We start from the raw sequence: 23,200 nt of genomic DNA, 5'->3' as shown, positions 1-23,200 counted from the left end.
GCACGCTCGTGGCAGAGATCCAGAGGTCGAGCGGTGTAGGGGTATTGCAAGCAGACGATATTGTGTGGACGAAAAGGGAAGCGAAATGTTCTTCCAGTTTAATAATTTCACGGGGAGACTCACCGGCTCCACACACATGCATCCATATTTCCCTGTGGTAAGCGGCCAACATTATTGTTCAGTTATGAGACCAGTTGGCTTTAATTATTCAATTTTTGAGATATAGTTGTGTACTACTCAAAACAAATATTTGTTACACGTAACCCAACACATTTTAATTATAGTTAAATGTAAAGATGCTGATAAACTTAGTCATTGTTCTTCAGTAAGATTTTTTTCTGTAAAGTAATATAAGCAAACGTAGTGATGTGCTCACAGTTAATTACGTTAGGGATTTACTCACGTTATGTGAATCGTTCAAAATCTGACCATAATACAGAGAAATGCACCTCAGTTCTGCGACATGTATTTAAAAAGATGTCATCGCAATTTCTAATTTGTATATTTGGCCCATTCCGTATTAGCAGTGGTAAGCCGGAATGTTGTAAATGTACTTATAGAAGATTGCCTTTGGAGCCTCCCAAGTTTGCTACAACTGCAAAGCTTTGAATAAAGCACAATACATGTTTGTCTCGGTCCCCAAATTTACAATATTTTGTGCAGATGAGGTGAAATGTTGTTTACTGTGAATTTGTGATTTGCAAGACTCAGTTTGCGACTGCAGTTCAGCAAACCTGAAGTAAGGTCTAGGCAATTTCCTGCGGTGTAATCATGCAAATCCTGGTGTGTCCTCTACTGCAACATTTTGGATGCAGCTCAGGTACTAATTAGTAAGTTGCCTTGTACATGTGACATTTGTTCATGCTGTTATGGCTATTCAATAATCATGGAAATAATCAAATTGTTTCTAACTGTGTAAACTTAGGAGCTAAGGATAACACATCTGCTAGAAGGAGATTGGGTGTTTACTGTATTGTATGTATCCAAAAGTTTTGAAAACTGTTTCTTTTGTGTTACTGAACATAAGATTTTGAGTCGGTGATAAGAGACTAGGTATAAAATCAGTTATATTGGAAAAGAACAGAAAATTAAGAAAAAAATAGAATTTCAGCTGTCATTTTTACTTTATATCCTGTGCTTAATGTAATTTGAATGTCTGGAAGTCATAGGTGAAGTTACTCGTATTTCATGGAAAAGGTTTTGGAATATTCGTCTCCCATGTCTAGATAGCAATGGTCACAGGAAGACAAAGAATTAAGGAATTTTAATATTCATTAATTTAATTTTTACTAGCATGGATTTGGGAAATCTACATAATTTTAAAATTCAGTGTTTTTCATATCATAATTCTGATTAGCCTACTTTTATACTGTATAGAGATAACTGTGAGATTGGTGCAACTATGTATTACAATTGTAAGGCATATGTGCTGTGAAGTTCTAGTTGTCATTTGAACCAAAAAAAAGCCCAGTAGACATTTGCCCTGTTTCAAAAGATGTCCTTTATAAATAACTGTAAATTTTTATCATTGTGAACTTGTTTTATTTGATTATTTACTTTTTAGCTATAATTTGTCATGGTGTAAATCCATAACATTTTGACTTTGGTGATGGTAATGGTCCCACTGCTGTTAAAGAATTCTATTAGTCCTTTCTAATATGTCAAATTCTAATTATCTTTCCCTTTTGCTCAAATGGAATTAATAACATTTGTAAGAACCATTAATGGTTGCGGAAAAAGCCATATGTCACACTTGAAATAAATTCGAAACCTCATATCTGTATCAGTGTGGAATGTGATACTCAATGGTATATTAATATTCCTGTTATTTTAGGAAAAAAATGCTAAGAGACAGTAATTTTCATTATTCTAAGATATAAATACATTGTAGTAATAGAGAAGACTCCATTGGCATATAAAATATTCTATAATTTCTGCATGAAGTCCCTTCACAGCCACCCATAAATTCGATACATCTAAAGTTTCTGTACTATTCATTCATCTGCCAGTACACTGCAGCTGCAGATTATGTCCAGAAAGTATACTAACAACAATGTGGCAAGTGCTAATGTATTATATTGATGTAGAATTTCTTCTAGATTTATTTGTAGTCTACTTAAAAAAATAAATTCCTATGTATCAATAATGATGCTGCAATTATGGACAACTTGGTGTGAGGACTATAATTCATTATATTTTTGTTTGGGACTGGATGAATACAGCAGTGTGTACAAGATAAGTGGATTTGCAAGGGTAACTTATAGGTCACATCATTGATGTGAGCCATGCACAAGCACTGCAACATTCTCTATTGAGTATATTTTAGTGCATTGAAGGTGTATTGAAACATACAAAATAGAGCATATGATAATATGGACATGTATACTTCAGTGGATCATTTGTGTCACCTCATTTAAGAGCCAGTATTTCTGTGCAGTTGGTGATTTATTCTTCTTCCTGAAATGTTTGTGCCCACGCAGGTCATTCACAGAGCCTCTTCCAAACATATATGTTCTCCTGCAGTGTATCATGTAGCATCTGCTTCCATTGCTGTCTCTTCAGGTCACATCATTCTTCACCTGGTCTCCCCATCTTGTCCATGGTCTTCCAGTCAGCCTTTGTCCAGATTCTGTCAATTTTAGGGCTCTTCTCAAAAAGTCTTTCTGGTCCCATTCATTTAATGTGGCCAGACCATTGAAGCCTAACACTCCATAGTTTATTTTAGGGGCTTGAACTGCAATGTGTTTCATATTGTTTAATTCCTTATCCTGTCCCTTCTTGTCGTATCCTAGAACCCTCATAGAAATCATATCTCTGTTGCTTGTGTTCTGATCAGAGCTTTGTCAAAATCCAGCATTGTGATTCATTGGTCAAAACCAGCAGATTGTGACTTGTACAATGTGATCTTTATTTTGGCACATATTTTACAAAGTCTTAATTATGTCCAATAAACAATAACAAAATTTCAAACAACTTTCTATTCTCTCAGAAATTTCATCCTTGATGTTCCTTTCTTGGCTAATTTGCTTCCTAGATATTTGAAGGCATTTACTTCTCTAATAATTTTTCCATTGCAAGTTACAACCTTCATTTTCATTTTTCTTGCTGATTTCATTACTTCACTTTTTGTAAGCGGATTTTCAAGGCTGATTCATTAATTACTCTCAGCCGGCATTTAGTTGTTCTTCCAATTTATGCTCATTTTCTTCTCATATCATCACAGCATCTGCATATGCTATGATTTTCATATCATTGCCGTCGATCCTTGGTGAACTTCCCATATGATGCTGTCCGTGACTATATTAAAAAGCACTGGTGGGAGCACACTTTTTTGCCAAACCTCTTTATCTGCTGTAAACCATGGAGTTTTTGCCATCTACTATAGCATAATTCAGGCATTTTTGTACATGTTTCTGATTCTCACTGGCATTCCCTTTGAAAGTCCCAGTCTGTGCAGACCTTGCCATCTCTTTCCCTTCTAACAGTGTCATAAGGCCTTTTTGTATCTATGAATGCAACTATGTCCTTCCCAAATTCCTAGTTCTTTTCAACAACCTGTCTGGCTGTAAATAAAGCATCTATAAATGATCTTTCAGGTCAAAATCATTGTTCTTCTGTTAATTGTTGTTCTATCTTATTTCCTATTTTCTGTAAAACTATCTTTTCATAAGTCTTCATGCAGTGGCACACTAGCAGTGTTTCTCTCTAATTCTCACAGAGTGCCTTGTTGCCCCTCTTAAAGGTAGGTATAGTTATTTCCTTTGTCCAATTGTCTGGAATATTTCCATATGTCCATACTATTCTCAATCTATAAAACCACTGAATTCTGATAGCTCCTGCAGCTTTGATCATTTACACTGTGATGTCACTACTCCAGTGGCTTTGCCAATTTTTGTTTGTAATACAGCTTTCTCTACATTCATCGTCTTCAGATCTTCTCCTTCTATTTATTCTCTGTGTATTTCTTTCATCTACCTCTATCTCATACTTGTTTCATCCTTTCCTTCATATAGTTTTTGAAAGTATTCTTTCCATTCTTTAAAGACTACTACTTCCTCTGACACAGGTTTTCTTCCATGTTGATGATGTTTGAAGTATTTTCTTTTTGTTTCCTTCTTTTACCTAATATGTGGTACATCATCTTCTTGTTGTTCATAAAATTTTCTACTTCTTTCGTGAATTTTTCCCAAGGCATCTTCTCAGCCAATGCTGTCATTTTCCTTGCTGCTCTTCTTAGTCATTTCTATTTTTTTTCTTTTTCCCCATTCTGGTTTTGAACCATTCTTTCATTGCATTCTTCTTCTTCACAGTGTCTGTAATTCTCACATTTCACACAGGAAGTTTTTTGTGTATGACTTTTGTTGATGTCCTTGCACTTGTTTCTCGTTTCTTCCACTGCCCTGTCTAGGGCCTGTTTGACACTCCTTCATCCTTCATGTACATCCTTCCTCTCATCTTTAGGAAGGTGTATATTATTTGTCTCCCTATATATCTCTTGGGTTTCTCTACCTTTCAGATTCTGGCACTTGATTTTTGTCTGTCTTATTCCTTTTCTGAATTTCTTTAGTGTCCATACCAATAGCCTGTGGTCACCTTAAAGATTAATGCTTGGTATCACTTTCACTTCCGTCAGGCATCTTCTGATTTCTTCAGTTATTACTATATATAGCTTATTATGGATTTATGTGCCAAATTCCAACTGTAGCTGATAAACTTGTGACACTCTTTTCTCATACCATCCATTATCAGTTATCCATTTATTTCTCAGACATGAGTCAAGTAATACATCACCTTCCTCATTTCTGTGATATCTTCCATGGCTTCCTGTGGCTATTTAATATCCTCTTCTATCACTCCCAACTCTGGCCTTAAACTCTCCCATAATCACAGTCTTGTTAGATGTTTCACCATATTGCAGATTAGTGATAAACTTTTCCTTCTAATCTGTTTTGCATCTTATTTGAGGAGCATAAATGTGGACTGCATCAAGAATATTTCTTTCCATCTTAAGTTTAATTATTCTCTTATATTTTCCACATTAAGTAATTTGTTCACTGTTTCTTCTTTTGACTTTTCCTGACCACCAAATCTTATATCCTTTATCCTGCACCTTACTAAAAGTCACTTTCTTTCTTACCTCACTTAGTCCCATCATTGGTATGTACCTTCCTGTCATGATCTGTGTTATTTCCTGGATTCTTACATCCTTTTATAAGGATACAATGTTTAAGTCCTATGTATTTCTTTGGACAAATCTGCCCTGTTGCCTGTCACTTTTTGAGGTTTCTGTAGGGTCTTCAAAGCTACCCTAGTGTTCTCCACTGTACTTTTATCCTATAGGCAATGCCCTACTTCAGGCAGTTGCCTGTCTCCAAAATGTGGTTGAGGGGTTGGACTTATGGGAAACAAATAGTTACTGACTTATTTTAGTTGCAAGCTGTGTATAAATATTTTTATGAGTGCTATCATAAAATATGTTAGAATCAAAATATGTCTAACCAGTTTTGTACAGTACCAATTGACAATGACATACTTTAATTAACTTCCATTACTAATAGATGTCTTTAGAAGTGAGGTGCAGACATTGGTGCACAGTAATTGACAGGCTTGCCTAAACTGCACAAGTGTGAACTCATAGCACCAGCTCTTATTCTCAGTAAAGACAGTTTACAGGAAGTAGGAGTCTCAATCACAAGCTTTAATAAAATCCTCTAAAGTGTTAATTTTATGATCTCAGTTTGTGCAGCACAGATCAAAAACAGATCTGCATGCCCAAATGTTTGTGAATGGCAGTTTCATCAAAGTACTTGCTCATCAAGAAGTTTGCTGGTATATACCACAGAGTGGGTTTTTATTTTTAGTGCAAATGGATGAATAAATTTGGCATCCAAGAAAAATTAATACATTCTTTAAAAATGTGTACTTGAGTTGTATAGTTAAAGATCAAAATAGTCCCCCAGTGTGAATATACATCATTTATTTATCAAAACAAACTGATGAAACATGTTAGGTGTAACTGATTTCTTCTTCTTACTGAGCAGGCAATTTACGTGTCCTTTGTAGGCCTTACTTCCAGTCTAATGATGGGCAACCTGTCCTTTATTTTCTTTGTTTCTTTCTTTTATTTTAAAGTTTATAAAACTATCCTGTTCAGCAGAGCTTAACACACACCAATTTCCAAACCCAAAATTTGTATAACTTCCTTAAACAGCAATTTGCATTATAAGCATCGTAATATTTGTAAAATTTTTACTTGACATGTCTAAAATTCCTCTCCTCATGTTACTATCCCCCCCCTGCCGGCCCCACCTTCTCACTATAGATTTCTTTTTCATGGGAGCTCTTCTCATAATGTTTGTTTCCAATCATAGCCCCAAGGAAATGATTTCGAGCAGTAGAAAACTTCTAATAATGCAGTTTACTTTGGCAGTTATAGTTTTAGAAGTCAATATGTCTCGTGGTACTAACATAGCAAAATGTTATAGTGGACTCTTAAGACCTGACACTTGACTGAATGATAAAATTTATTTTAAATGCAAAAGGTGGAATACAAGCATTTAGAGGTGCTTCCAGAAGCAAACTTGCTTTGTAAAGTACTAAAACAAATGGCAGTTCTACTTATAGAGTAGAAAACTTGATTTATGAACTATTAAATATTCTCCGACCATTTTAAATGGCACAACAAGTGATTTTTAGTTAGGAAATTGGTGACATGACAGTATCAAGATTGTTCTGTACAGCTCTCAAACAGAACGTGAGACATTGAAGAAACTATGTTTAGCATTTTGCAAACATTTATGATCTGTGATTTGGATCAATTACAAAAAATTAAAAAAATACTTGTTTAAATTTAGTTTTGTACTTTTGAACAGACTTAAGCCTAAAATTTATATTAGAGAATGTAATGTTTGATACACATGCTTAAATGTTTTATTTTTTCCCCCATGGAAGAGTGCACAGCCACTGGAAAGGAAGGAACCTCCCAAGATAATATTTCACAGCAAAAATGAACAGATGGCACGGGTTGCACCACCAGTTAGACATGCATCACAAAACCTTATTCCAGGCACAAGTACCCCCTATGGTCCTGTACCTGAGAATCTGCGGCGCAAGATGGAACATTTTCAGGTAAAAAAAGACCTGTTTCAGAATTTTTTCATATTTCCAAACAGCTTAAGAATAAGAACCCTGTGGATTTCTTATGTTAACTAGAGTGAATGGGTTTGAATGTCTGATATTTTAATAAGTTCTAACATAATCTCCCTCTCCACTGGAGTTCCTTGGTATGAATTGTAACAGAGTTAAGTTTGATGTTCAGGAATATATTTTGACATGTGTTGACTTCCACTTACTATGTACTATGAACAGACAAATGGATTTGCAATGGGAAGCCCATTGACACCTGTTATTTCATTTGTTTATGGAAGACATTGAGGAATGTGCCTTGGAGTTAGCAGCATTGAAACCTGAATTTTTTTCCACAGATATGTAGATGATACTTTCCTTGTTTGGCCTCACAGATGAGAGAAACTGAATAGCTTTGTAGAATATATCTTACTTCAATCCCTCAAATATTTGTTTCATGATGGAGGTGGAAAATTATGGCTGCTTTCCATTCCATCAGTGTTAGTCTGGGGGAGGTTGGTGGTATGCTGGGACATGTCATTTATAGGAAGCCAGCTTGCACTGACTTTTATCTACAGGCTAATACTTGTCTCCATCTGGCTCAGTATAAAGGGATACATTCTACCTTGGTTCATGAGGCCCACACCATCACAGACCCTGAGTTTGTCAGCTTAGCTAGCCCATCTTAATTATACTGAAAGACAGATCAGATGTATTTTGCATTATCAACCAGGTGAGTGGTGATAATACCAAGATTGCACCAAAGTCTGTGGCCTTTGTCTGCTGCAGGAAGCATTTCCAACAGGATTGCTTATATTTTGTGAGAATGTAATGTTAAATGTGTGTTTCTTACGACCCTGAAAGATATGGATCTTTTAGGATCCATAAATGATGATCTTGGCTTTTGTAAGTGGCAGTGTTTCATATTCCTTGTATTTGTGGCATGTCATATATTGGTGAGACCATAGAGACTGTAGACTGGTATATAGAGCATAAGCATCACACATGCTTACAACTACTGAGCAAATCTGCTATTGCAGAACATTGCCTTGGCACTGATTATCGTATGGAGTGTAACAACACAGAAATTCTGGCATGCACTTCTAGCTATTGTGATAGTGTTGTTAAGAAAGCAGTTCAGATGAAATTAGCAAGTGACCTTATAAATACAGACTAAGGTTTTGGCTTAAATGTTGCATAGAACACTGCATTCTCCCTTGTAAAAACAAAATTGGGGGAGGGGGGGGGGGGGGGGGTGACAGGGCAGAGTTAATGCTACTTCATCCATTGAGCATTAATTTTCACTGTTGATAGCCTCTAACATCAGTCAACTGTGGGGGCTTAGTGTTTATTGTGTGTGTGTGTGTGTGTGTGTGTGTGTGTGTGTGTGTGTGTGTGTGTGTGTTTTTAGCTATCTTACTTTACTGGAAATGATGTGCATACCAAAGTTCTAAATTCCCTTGCTGCATTTGTGCCTTGAAAATGACAGGATGTACATCTGTCAAAATACTGGCCTATATTGAAGATGTTATCCAGCTGTGTTCCCATAAGTTACCTGAATATAAACGTAGTAGATAATCTTCTTATAGTATGTATATCACCAGTTAATATTTGTTGGAAGTTAAACAAAAATGTTTAAAATATATTACATGAAAACTACACCAGGAACATCTCCTGTATAGACTGAAATTTCTTACATTATGTAGTACACATTATACCAATTCTGTGTGACTATATGGAACTGTGACAGTTGGAAGCTTCAAGTCAGTGTGACATACAATATGCTTAGTTAAATTTGATTACTCTCTACTGGATGTGAATTCGGCTTGATCTTTTATTCTTCCTGAAGTTCATGTCAATTACCTGTTGGTAAAGGCACTACCTGTTGTTGTTTTTCGGTCTGAACATTGTAGTGATGAAGCTCTCTGCACTAGTCTGCCCTCTGCATAACTGCTGCAGTCTACATCCATTTGAACTTGCTTGCTGTAGTTGTTTTGGTCTCTCTCTACAGCTTTTACTCTCCACCCTTATCTTGCCTGAGGATGTATCCTATCAACTGATGTCTTCTGTTAGTCAGGTTGTCACAAATTTCTTTTTTTGCCAGTTTGATTCAGTATCTTCTCAAAAATTACCTAATTTTCTGGTACAAACAATTGACCCCATTTTCATTCCATGTACAAGACTACACTCCGAACAAATACTTCGAGAAAGGGACTTTTTAATATTTAAATTTGTTTGATGTTTATAACTGTCACTTTTTCAGAAATGCTTTTCTATTACCATCATGCATTTTTATATCCTCACTACTTTGACTATTGCCAGTTATTTTTCTGACAAAATGACAGTCTTCATTATTTTTAGTGTCTCATTTCCTAACCTGATTCCCTCACCTTCACTTGATTTGATTACTTTCAGTTATCCGTTTTACTTTTGGTGTGTGTTTTACAGTATCTCCAAGACATTTCTCCTTAACCCAAATTGATCTTCCTGAGATCAATGTATAAAAGTTTTCTCATTCTTCTGTAAATAATTCAGTTCATTATTTTGCAAACAGAACTTTAGGCTGGCAGTTCAGTAGTATTCACGCCTGACAGCATCTTCCTTATTTGGAAGTGGATTTATTGCATTCTTTGTGAAGTGTCGAGGGATTTCACCTGTTCAATGTATCTTGCATACTAGGTAGAATTATTTTGTTGTGGCTGGCTCTTCTGGGGATCCCAGTAAATCTGAGTGAGGGAATGTAGTAGGCTTTGTGGGGCTGGTTTCAATGTAGGTCTTTCAGTGCTCTCCCAATTTCTTCTTGCAGTATCATGTCACACATCTCAAGTGCAACCTATTGCCACTCTGCAATACTGGTCTTAAGTTCATTTCCCTTCTGTGTATTCCTTCCACTTTCATCCTTCGTTTATTTGTGTAGTACTGGCTCGCCATCAAAGCTCTTAATATCCATAGATATCAAAAAGTTGTTTAATTTTGCTATAAGTGGATCTATTTTTTCCCATAATCATGCATCAAAAGCTTTGCATTTTTCTGCAAGCCATTGGTGCATGCAATTTTACACTTTCCGTCAATCAAACTAGACATTTGTATTCCCAGAATGAAATTTTCACCCTGCAGCAGTGTGTGCTTCCAGGCAGATTTTTATTCTGGAAATATCCCCAGGCTGTGGCTAAGCCATATCTCTGCAATATCCTTTCTTTCAGGAGTGCTAGTTCTGCAAGGTCTGCAGGAGAGCTTCTGCAAAGTTTGGGAGGTAGGAGATGAGGTACTGGCAGAACTAACGCTGTGAGTATGGGTTGAGAGTTGTGCTTGGGTAGCTCAGATGGTGAAATGTGATTTATTAGTCTCATTACATATATTGTACAGATCATGTGATCTGTTGTACAGGAGACATGTGAAGTTTAGCAAAAATGTAATGTATAATGATATACAGAAATTCTTTTTACACTGCTTTAAAAATAATGCCAATAAATAAAACACCACAATATCACAATTTCCTTTGTTCTACACAGACAACACTGCAATATTAGCTATAGATTTTCATTGATCAAAGTGTCAGACTGTCTTCCATGAATTCTTCAATGGTGTAGTAACATTTCTCTAATATATTTTGGAGTAAACTTTCCAGCGAACCAACTTCCATTGTTAATAGGTTTCTTCCTTTTAATTTGTTATAAATTTTTAGCCCCATGTACAGTGGTGTCTGAGCATAAAGCTTTAAGTAGTGCAAAGGAAATTTGAAGTTTTCCTTGCGACGAGTCCATAGCTATGCTTGAAACGGAACTTTTCAAGAGTATGTTGATTACTATATACAAAAATCAAAATTTCAAAAATGTACATTGAAGTAATTGTTAGTATTTTTAATTTCTTGAACAAAGGGTGACATGACTCATTTTTGTGGGCAGCACATGTTTCTAATGATTTTCTTCTGAAGAAATAGTAGCCTTGTATTGCTTCTAGAGTTTCCCCAGAAAATTATCCCATACCGAATAACAGACTCAAAATAACTGTGGTAGACTGTCTTTCTTGTGTCCGTATGGATGGCACCAGATAAAATAAATATTGCAAAAGGCAGGGAATTTAATTTATTTGCCTGGAAGAGCACTTGTCTGCAAAAGGCATAGGCCCCGAGTTTGAGTCTCGGTCTGGCGCACAGTTTTAATTTGCCAGGAAGTCCCATCTGTATTCCCTTTCATCTGCTTCGTTTGCTGCATTTTTATATTTTCTCCTTTCATCGGTTAAATTCAGTGTTTCATGTTATCTGAGGATTATTACTGGGCTTGTTTTTTGCTTATTTGATCCTCTGGTGCATTTACCATTCCCATTCCTTAAGGCTGGTCATTCAGCCAGTTTGTTTCCTTTTCCTTGTTTGTCTAAGTTGCCTAATGTTACCTTTTAAACTCTCAGCAACCAGTGGTTAATTCAATTCATCCAGGTCTCATATCTTTTTGCAGTTTCTTCAGTTTTGATCTATAATTCATAACCAATAAATAATGGTCAGTGTAAATATCTGCACCTGTAAAGGTTTCAGAGTTTAAAATCACTAGGACCCTTCCATATACCCAACTTTACATACATATTTTACCTGAGAAGATGTCATAATTGTCTAGTCATACAATAGTCTGCATGACACCTACATCATGACTTTTTAAACCAAGTGTTAGTGATAGATAGATTGATTTAGGTTCCAAATTTTATCATGTGACTAATCCTTTCACCCCTCTCTTGTCCCATCTAACCCCCTCCTCCCCCCCTCCCCACCCCAAACCCACCAACTCTCAGCTGATTTTCTCCTACAATTCTGTTTCTTCCTTTTTTTTACCATCAAATTCTGCCTCTACATCACAGTTAATTTGTCATTCCCCTTAATGATCTTCGTCAATCTCATTCTGTCAATCTCATTATCAGTGGCGTTCATCTTAATCTTAATAATTGTAAATATAATAGAGGGAAACATTCCACGTGGGAAAAATATATCTAAAAACAAAGATGATGAGACTTACCAAACAAAAGCGCTGGCAGGTCGATAGACACACAAACATACACACAGAATTCAAGCTTTCGCAACAAACGGTTGCTTCATCAGGAAAGAGGGAAGGAGAGGGAAAGACGAAAGGATGTGAGTTTTAAGGGAGTCATTCCAATCCCGGGAGCGGATTGGGGGGGGAAAAAAGGACAGCTATACACTTGCGCGCAGCCGGCCGAAGTGGCCGTGCGGTTAAAGGCACTGCAGTCTGGAACCGCAAGACCGCTACGGTCGCAGGTTCGAATCCTGCCTCGGGCATGGATGTTTGTGATGTCCTTAGGTTAGTTAGGTTTAACTAGTTCTAAGTTCTAGGGGACTAATGACCTCAGCAGTTGAGTCCCATAGTGCTCAGAGCCATTTGAACACTCGCACACACACACACACACACACACACACACACACACACACACACACACACACACACATCCATCTGCACATACACAGACACAAGCAGACATTTGTAAAGGCAAAGAGTTTGGGCAGAGATGTCAGTCGAGGCGGAAGTACAGAGGCAAAGATGTTGTTGAAAGACAGGTGAGGCATGAGCCGTGGCAAATTGAAATTAGAAATTAGCGGAGATTGAGGCCTGGCGGATAGCGAGAAGAGAGGATATGCTGAAGGCCTGTGTCCATTTATGCGAATGGACAGTTTGTTGCTGGTCATTCCCACATAGAAGGCTTCACAGTGTAGGCAGGTCACGGCAGAGCCACGTGTGAAAGCACCCATGTGATTTACCAACTGACCTGCCTACACTGTGAAGCCTTCAATGTGGGAATGACCAGCAACAAACTGTCCATTCGCATGAATGGACACAGGCAGACAGTGTTTGTCGGTAATGAGGATCACCCTGTGGCTAAACATGCCTTGGTGCACGGCCAGCACATCTTGGCACAGTGTTACACCGTCCGGGTTATCTGGATACTTCCCACTAACACCAACCTGTCAGAACTCCGGAGATGGGAACTTGCCCTTCAGCATATCCTCTCTTCTAGCTATCCGCCAGGCCTCAATCTCCGCTAATTTCTAACTTCAGTTTGCCGCCGCTCATACCTCACCTGTCTTTCAACAACATCTTTGCCTCTGTACTTCCGCCTCGACTGACATCTCTGCCCAAACTCTTTGCCTTTACAAAAGTCTGCTTGTGTCTGTGTATGTGCGGATGGATATGTGTGTGTGTGCGCGCGCGAGTGTATACCTGTCCTTTTTTCCCCTAAGGTCAGTCTTTCCGCTCCCGGGATTGGAATGACTCCTTACCCTCTCCCTTAAAACCCACATCCTTTAGTCTTTCCCTCTCCTTACCTCTTTCCTGACGAAGCAACCGTTTGTTGCGAAAGCTTGAATTTTGTGTGTATGTTTGTGTTTGTTTGTGTGTCTATTGACCTGCCAGTACTTAATAATTGTAAAAATTGATATGTGTATATTTGGATCTTAAACATATCTTTCTAAACTGCTGAATCAATTTCAACCAAACTCATTATGCATAGCACTTGCTATGTGGAAAGAACTGCTGTGAGAGGTAAGAACACCTACCTTTCCATAGTAGTGGGGCAAAAAGAATAGTTCTTCCTTACTGTGATGTATGCAGTGCTCTGCCAAGTACTGCCTGTCCAATTGGAGTTCATGCAGGACATGTTGGGGTAGTATCAAGTATCGAAATGCATTGCAAGTGTTATATGAGGAGACCATGTGGCTGGATAGATAGATAGATAGATAGAGAGAGAGAGAGAGAGAGAGAGAGAGAGAGAGAGAGAGAGAGAGTTGAAACTGGGTTCGCTATAATGAAGCATGTGTCGAATCGAATGGTGGGCATTTCGAACACTTCTTGTAGTATTGGTGTAATAGGAAACAAAGTAATGTGGGTTTCACTTTTGTTACGATACTGTTATAGAAAAGGAAAATAATTTGAATTTAATTTTCATTATGGCATAGTTAAAAAGAGGAAATAGTTGATTGCAATTAATAGAAAACAAATTACATGATAATTGGTTGATTTTGTACTAAGGGAGACATTTGAAGTTAGCTTTTCTTTAGTACCACAACCTTCATTACTGTAATTTTGTGAAAGAAAAGAAACATTTGGTTGTACCTAATTTGTTGTTTATACAAGCGAATTGCATGTTCTTGACAACCCAGTAACTGTTTACATTGCTTGTTTCAGTAGTACCTAGCTCACACTGTGTCATTGTACACATCCAATGTTTACATTGCTCTTGTCTGTCCATTATCTCTCTTATCTCTGTGTCAAAGTCTGTAATACACAAGCAAGGTCATGTGCTGTCAGCAGACAGTGTAAACAGAAACAAATCTACGTCAATCCTACAGATATGTCTCTTAGAAATACAAAAATAAAGAAAGTGATAAGACGACACTTCATTAGATGTTTTTGTAAAACACAGAGATGTACTGTCTGTATAATTGTGGCAGCTTTTATCATTTACTCCTGTATCTTCCTCTACAAAATTCTTCCCTTCTTTAGAAGTATACTGAGCTCCATTATCTGAAAGAATAGCCTTTGTGACGCCTACATTTCAAAATTCGCCCTTTTTAATTTTTTTGTAATGCTTTTACTGGTTCTTTTTTTATAGGACATAATTTTATGAATTTATCTACCATAACAAAAATGTAATTGTAACCACATTTTGCTTCTGGCAACTACCTGAACAAGTTAACTTGTAACAGAATATTCTGCATGTATGCTCTACTAGTCTGGTTACTGACATTCACAAATTGACATCTGTCACAAATAATTAAAATTTAGGACTCTTCTGATTAAGTTGTAAAAATATTTTTTAAGCTTTTGGATACACTTCAAAACTCCATGTTGTCCAAAACTTTCACATATGTACTTTGACTTTCTGTATACTGGCCAACACAAATTCAATTTATCACTATCTGGACTGTTTCTCCTAAATAACACTACCCTGTAAACTTTATTATAGTGTTCCTCCTTTTCTTTCCCTTTCTGCCCCAAATAACATTTTACAAGTTTCCAGTTTTCATTGTTTTGGTTTCTCCTTGTCTTGTTGTAAATCCTCCTGATTTCTTTTTCATTTTCAATTCCTTTCATGTACATAATCCTGAAATCACTTTCTTCTTGATTCCTATCATCTTCATTTCCCTTCCTCCCCCCACTGGCAATCTAAATAATGAATCTGAAATAAGATTTTCCTTCCCTCTTAAGTGTTTTATTGAATAGTCAAATTGTCCCAAGGAGAGTGGCCACCCTGTAACTCCGATACAATGTGGATTTCTGCAAAAAAACTTAAAGCCTTATAATCAGAATATACAATAGTTCTGTAACCCAGTAAATAATTTCTAAACTTGATGAAAGTACTATGTACTGCCAATAATTGTTTCCCAGTCATGGCGTAATTTTTGTCATGTCTCTGTAATTTTCTGCTTAAAATGCTGTAGAATGATGTTCTGTTTGGCCATTGACTACTTTCTCTTGGAATAAGTAAGCTCCCACTACACTATTAGTACTGTCATAAGGCAAAACAGTAATGTCAAATCTGGCCTGTGCCAAATTTTTCTATCACATAACTGCCTCTTTATTTCATCAAAAGCTTGCTGACATGCATTATTTTTAAATACGCACAATAGTCTTCTTTAAAAGATTCTTCAGACAAGGTGCATTCAAAGCCTTGGTCCTCACATATTTTCTGTAACAATAAGCTAACCCAAAGAATGATTCTCAACTCCATTTTTTGACTTGGGAGCAGACTATTGTTCTATGGCTAAATTATAATCATTGTCAGACAAAATTCCTTCCTCATTAATATTGTGGCCAAGAAACTGTTTCACAACAGATTTACAATTTTCCTACTTTTCTTAACAATTTCAAATTCTCTTCCCAACTTTCTCTTTTTATTAAAATATAATCTACATAAATAATTAAGACTGCAAGGAATCCTTTCCCTAGAACAAAACCTAAGACTTGCACAAAATGCTGCATTAGAAATGTTTAATCGAAATGGTACAACGCAGTATTGGTGATAAAATCTACCACTATATAGGAAAGGAGTGTAGAATTGTCATGTAACTTACATCTTTAAATTTATGAAATAGTTGGTCTGTATTTATGGATGTTCAGTTTCTCTCTATAATATTTTAAGTGTCTTGAATCCAATACAAGTCTATCCCTCCATCTCTTTCACATATGTCCGCAGCTCATTGTCTAGTGGCTAGTGGCGCTGCCTCTGGATCACAGGGTCCTGGGTTCAATTCCCAGCTGTGTTTGGGATTTTCTCTGCCCAGGGACTGGGTGTTTGTGTTGCTCTCCTCCTCCTCCTCCTCATCATCATCATCATCATCATCATCATCATCATCATCATCATCATCATCATCATCCGTAAAAGTGGCTAAATTTGACTGTGTGATGGCTGGGACTTTGTATGGGTACTGATGACCACACAGTTGAGCACCCTACAAACCAGTCATCATCATTCACATACCACAACGAGTTGGTTATTGTATTCACCACAGCTCCTTACTGTAAGTCCTCAAACTTAACATATTTTGCAGTTGTCCTTTTACACGTTCTCTTCTACAGATAGGTATTCAGTAAGGTTTAATAAAGAATCATTTATGTGGTCTCAAGTTTAGACTGGTAATTCTTCACTTTTCCTGGTTTCGCATTAGGTAGCTACATCAGAGTTCTACTGTAAAAAATTTCGTTAAATCCTCCTCACTCTGGTTGAGTATCTCAGCACTTCCTGCTTTTCTTTCTGCACCTACATCTACATGCACCACAAACCACTGTGTTGTTACCTGCATGGCTACCTGTAACCTGTGCAACTTGCAAATAGAGCAAGGGGAAATAGACTGCCTATATGCCTCTGTATGAGCCATAATTTCTTGTATCTAAGCCTTGTGGTCCTTACATGAAATGTATGTTAGCAATGGTAGAATAGTTCTGCAGTCAGCTTCAAATACTGGTTCTGTAAATTTCCCCAATAGTGGTCCTCAAAAAGAACATCACCTTCCCTCTAGGAATTCCCAGAGTTCCTGAAGGATCTCCATAACACTTGCATGTTGTTCTAAGCTACTGGTAAAAAGGCTATCTGCCTGCCTCTGAATTGCTTCAATGCCTCCCTTTAATTCGACCTGGTATGGATCCCAAAAACTTGAGCAGTACTCAAGAATAGGTCACACTAGCATGTTATATGCAGTCTCCTTTACAGATGAACCAACCTTCCCAAAATTCTCCCAGTAAACCAGTCAACCATTCTCCTTCCCTACTGCAATTCTCATGTGCTCCCTCCATTTCATATCACTTTGCAAAATTATGGCCTGATATTTAAAAGATGAGACTAAGTCAAACAGGAAACTACAGGTGCTATATCCCAAATTTATTGGTTTGTTTTTCCTACTCATCTGCATTAACTTGCATTTAGAGCTAGCTGCCATTCTTCACACCACTTAGTAGTTTTGTGTATCATCTACAGTCACTCAACTTTGACACCTTACTCTACACCACAGCATCAACAAATAACCACAGACTGCTGCCGACCCTATCCGCCAGATCATTTATGCATACAGAAAGTAATAATGATCCTATCACACTTCCTACTCAGCATCGAGGACCACATAATGGATTCTGTTACTTAAGAAGTCTGAGCCACTCGCATATGTGGGAACATATTCTGTATTCCCCTACCCTTCATTAACAGTCTGCAGTGGGGCACTATATCAAATGATTTCGAGAAGTATATAAATATGGAATCTCCCTGTTGCCCTCCATCCATAGTTTGTAGAATATCATGTGAGAAAAGGGCAACCTGAGTTTTGCACGAGTGATGCTTTTTAGAACTAATTTCTTCCCTCTCTCCTTACACAAATACATGTATTAATTTAGTCTGATTCCATCCCCCTCCCCCCATTCCAATTCTGATTAAAATTATCTCTCTTACTTCTCTTTAAAGCACTGTTTAATAATTTATCTACATATTTTTTAAAAAAATTCCGTAGAATAATCTGGCCCGTGAACTAAACAATCATGACAATGTTGTAGAAAATCAGCTGGGAGAAGTTTATTATCTCTTGAAAAACTTTTAATTGGTACATTGGTCCACATCCAACTTTTTACTACTGGTGCTTTTAGTGGCAAAACTATCTTTCATATTAGCTAACTTTTCCAAAAATTACCTAAATTATTATTAGAGGCATCCACATTGATAATTGTAATTTTCTCCAACTCAGCAGCCTTGCCTTTTGGTTTTCTGTTCCATTTTCTAAATTGCTGATTTTACATTCAAGGTTTTGATTATTTTGACCCATTTCTGATCTTAATATGTGGCTTTCTTTTGTTATCACATTTCGAAACATATTGTAAATTTCTTTACTGTATCAGTAAAATTTGTTTTAAATTCATTCGCCTTCCACTGTATCAACCTATGCATTTGTTTGTGCTCTGCCTCTACAACTAATTTGCATTTATCCTCTTTTATTTTAGCAATTTGAGCAGTAGTATTTAAAATTTCATTCCTGAGCACTTTTAACTTGGTATTTGTGGCATCAATTTTACTGCCCAAACCATTACATAATAATTTTTTTGATGTCTTGAGCCTGCTATTTGTTTGCTCTAAACTGTTAAGCTCAATTTTTTGTGCAATGATTCTAAACCCCTCATCCCCCACCCAGCTTTTTATTCCAATTACTTAGCTAATCAGTTTTTCTGCAAAATAAGACCTTAGCAAGCTATTAAAAAGAATTGCTATTGATTTGTAAAAGTTATCTGTGATCAAAGCCTCAGAATGGACTGCAGACACTAATATCTTCTGACACTGCTCACACATCACGTCTCTGATTAAATTAATCGCTGTTGTTAAACAGTATTCCTGCTTCATTAAGATTATCACTAAAATCAACATTGTTATTTAAAACTGGTTCCTTACTAACTAACTTCTTCCTGATCTTTCATATACTATCTAAGTACTTCACAGCCTAAAAAAAGAAGAGAGAAAACAAAAGTTTTTCATGTGACCTAAGCGCTGTCTTTCGCCACGGCTCTGTCAAAAATTAAATTTTCAGTACTTACCTTTTTCAGCATTTACGATGATGTCTCACATAGTCAATTTTCTGTTAATTCAGTTTGTCACATTCCTTGTCTATCTGTGTGTTCCAGTTTTGGTCTGTGCCATTCATATCCGTAATTTAGAATTCTGTTTCAAATTTTCTTTTTGTGATGCTTAGAAACCTGAAACTCAAAAATTGGTTAGCACATCTATCCTGACTTTCTCACCATATCTCAGCTCCAAACACCATATTGAAATTCAACCAGCTTTAGTGGCCAATTTGCTGATTGTTGGAGAGATGTCAAAGTGTGTAACTCAGCGTTAATATAGTTCGTCTGCTTAAAACTACACCTGGATTCAGTTTTACATATTGACAGGAACTTTACAATGTGTTCATGAATGACATTGCCCTGATTCAGAAATATACTTTGAAAATATGTTTATTGTGTCACAATATTGATAAAACTCACATGGGTTTAGCTCTTGCAAAACCTGAGTCCAGTGTCTTTACAATGGGCTCTATTGTTATTACTATTACTCATACATTAATTTTACAAAGGATGAGTTCAGCCTGCATTTAGATTTGGTTTTTTTTAGTTTGTGGTACTTTCATTCTCTAATTTGATCAGAATTTAATACTATTGGTTTAATTTCATAAAGTCAACTAGTTTTTGTATACACAGTAAGCTAGCAATGTTACAATTTAAACTTCTGCACGTAAATAACTTCACACAAACATTGCCAGATAGTATTGCCATCTCTGATATTTATAAAATTGTGCTGTGTTCTGCACTGTCTTATTCTGCTGCATTAAAAGTTTGTTTCCCATTTGCTGTATTAAAAGTTTGTTCCGCATTGCTTTCAGCTATTCACAGTACCAACATAATAAGGTGTGGTTGGCTAACATTACCAAAGTCAGATTGGTCAGTCATCCAGACTGTTCTTCTGCAGTTACCAAAAAACACGCTCCTCTTTTTAGGAAGAATATACTAATCTGGCTTATCACAGATGCCTCTCTGATGTGCTTGCATCAACAGTACAGTTGCATGTATCTGAGGCATGCAAGCCACCTCACTGCAACAAGCTCCATCTTTCATTGGGAGGGCCACTGGCAATGGAAGTGTTACCTATTTTCATCCTTATATATGTTGTGATAAACATTGGTAATACTGAATTCTCCATATGTATGCCCAGTATTTTGTTTGTTTTTGCATATGATATCTGTCAGAAGAACTACCCACTTGGATAGCTGAGAGCATTAAAGTGGGTGCTGACAAAACATGGGGAAGGGAATCAGCCCTTACCGAATTTGCCCCGTGGATTAATGAGAACTGGTGAGCCACCCAGCCTGGATGTGGGTTTTAGGCCATTTGCCACATCAAGCTAGATAAATGATCGACTGGTACCGATGTCCCACCTCAGGTACACACTAAACAAATATTTAGAAAATGTTGTCATGTTTGAATATGATACCTGCTCTAGGCACAGATGGATGGGGTGCACAGATTCTAGCTTGAGAGGAAAGCCTCACTATGTTTAGAGACTTGTACATGAGGTTGATCAGTATGGCACATTGCAATAGAAGAGATTATTATTTATTGTAATACTCCAAACCACCACATTCAGGATGTCTGTGCTACATTGCTTAACAATGTAGTCTGTGATATAATGGGTATCACGGTACTATCTTACAAATGCAGCACCCTTGCTGTAGGATAGGCCAGAGTGAAACTTGTGCCCACATACAGTAAATTTTGTCAGTCACACACTAGAGATAGTTTCACATCCATTTTTCAGCCTTGGGTGCTGTTGCTGCCTGACTAGACTCTAGTGCATGGCATGTGTGCCACCAATTCAGTCAGCTCGGCATCACAACACGAGTGCAGACAGGTCTATACCCATTGCAGGGCACCATGGATAGTATGTACAGCCCAAGGCCACCTTCAGCAAGAGGCCGACGAATGTTGCTACATCGATAGAAGTTGCAAAAATGTTAACTGTCTTGAATGCTTTCCAGCATGTACCAACTTTAGATGAATGAAACTTTGTATCATCTGCTACCTACAATGTCAGTATTTAGGACACTTTCAGATTGATTCCTCACAACAAATTAATCATTACCTCCATGTCACTTTTAATTTCAAAATTATGTGCTAGCTAATTTTAGCAATAATCAGAAAGAAATCATTACCAGTCAGTCATTTCATTTATAGAGATTCAATTATTACCTCCAACCACCAGACTGAAGCACTCCCCAGAGTGCACAGATAGTAGAGCCAGCTTTTTGGAGAAAATCTTATGGTTTGTTATGGTTATGAAAACCAGATAGCAGTGATTCAAGGTTGTGTTTACATTTTATGGTCCAGTTCATCATCACTTTGTATCACTCTCATCTAAACACCAGTTTTCTCACATGCACTATATCCTAACAGTACAGCCAAAATGTGATGATATGATAGCCAACTGAAACTGAGTGACTTGCTGATGTTGTTGTCCTTGACACTGATGAGATACATGGCCACTTTCTTTGAAGTTTCCACTTCATTTGGATGCTGCCCATTGACTGAAGTACTTTAATTTTTTTCATTCTACAGTTATCGATCACTTATTACAGGTAGACTGTCCTGTAGATCCTCAGAGTTCGGGTTCATTCCAGCTATTCTTTTCAGTTATTAAAATGTTTGTGTCAGGTAATTGACCTGAAATAATTTTAATGTAATTGGTGCAAAAATATATGAAAGCCATGACTTTTTGTTGCGTTAAAAGTTTGTTTTGCCCCTATACCAGAATTTGCATATCTCAGAGCTGTGGTTTAATCTCTGTAATTTTATTGCCAGTGTGGTTTGGGTAGCTCAAAATTAGACCTTTCTTCTTAAGGTCCAAAATGCATGACTTACCTTTTTAATATATTGTGCTACAGATTCTTTTTAGTCATACACGTCAGAATACTTTAAATGTGCTTGGCAGTATTACTCTTTACAAATGAGCTTTCAGTGTTCTCTGTAAACAGTATTACTCTTTGAAATATAAAATTTTCAGTTTTATTTTTAATCCTATTATTAATCTTCCAGGTAATGTAAATGTCAGTTTCTCTTTATATGATTAACAACACATCATTAATAAAAGACCATGTATTTTTGTATTTTCAGAAACGAGATGGTGTTCCAGTTCATCTGAAAGGTGGTCCTATGGACAGAGCCTTATTTGGACTCACAGTAGCCTTGTGTGCTATTGGACTGTTTGAAAGTTTCCGCTTCTACTATATAATGTCTACACCAAGGAAATAGACATGGATAAATGCTAGTGTGTTAATAGTAGGAAACAAAAATGTAAATCATTCGACAAAAACTGTGGAGAGACCCCATGAGTCATACGTGATTAATATTGTAAATATTATTTATTGAAATAAATGGAGATGTATTATTCTTCTACAATTTATGAAAGTATTATTCTTCTACAATTTATGAAAAGCTTTTATTTGAGAAATGTGTACTTGTATTGAAGACAACATATTTTTCAAAAATGTTTTTATATTTACAAGCAAATTGCTTGTGTCCAACAAAATGCCGCTGATTACCTTTTATTAAAATAACTCAGAAGTATAAGGGAAAGATAGATTTCTACTTACTGTAAAGATGACACATTAAATTGCAGACTGGCACAACTAAGACACGTACACATTAGCTTTCAGTCACATCCTTTGTCACAAAATGAAATACACAGTCATCTCCCAGCTGGTCTCGGTGACATTCTTCCTCTTCTTTCCTGTGTTTACCCAATGCCTGCCAAAGTGTACACACTTCAGCCATACTGTATCAGTGATGGTCCATGCACAACACATGCCTACATGACCATGCAGATTGTTGATGCAACATCTGATGCCACAAATTATTACGTTTATTCCTATTGGTCACACTTTTTCACTCATCCTAACATATTTTCACATTTTATTTTCCCACCTAGCCATGCCACATGAACTCGGGGCCCTCGGCTGAACTGATCCACCTTCCTCTCTCTTCCCTTATACCAACAC

General features: G+C 36.9%; 1 protein-coding gene across 1 annotated transcript; it reads left to right on the top strand.

The window, feature by feature from the left end:
- On the top strand, positions 1-22,601 carry LOC126092056 (cytochrome c oxidase subunit 7A-related protein, mitochondrial-like). The gene is made up of 3 exons (XM_049907463.1): positions 1-157; positions 6,952-7,128; positions 22,317-22,601. The coding sequence occupies exons 1-3, from the start codon at positions 86-88 to the stop codon at positions 22,452-22,454; spliced, it is 387 nt and encodes a 128-aa protein (XP_049763420.1). The 5' UTR covers positions 1-85; the 3' UTR covers positions 22,455-22,601.
- Positions 22,602-23,200: the final 599 nt, after the last annotated feature.

This window comes from Schistocerca cancellata, chromosome 7 (genome assembly GCF_023864275.1).
Source record: "Schistocerca cancellata isolate TAMUIC-IGC-003103 chromosome 7, iqSchCanc2.1, whole genome shotgun sequence".
Lineage (NCBI taxonomy): Eukaryota > Metazoa > Arthropoda > Insecta > Orthoptera > Acrididae > Schistocerca > Schistocerca cancellata.
Note: the sequence above shows the minus strand (reverse complement) of the source record. Positions and strands in the feature narration are given on the sequence as shown.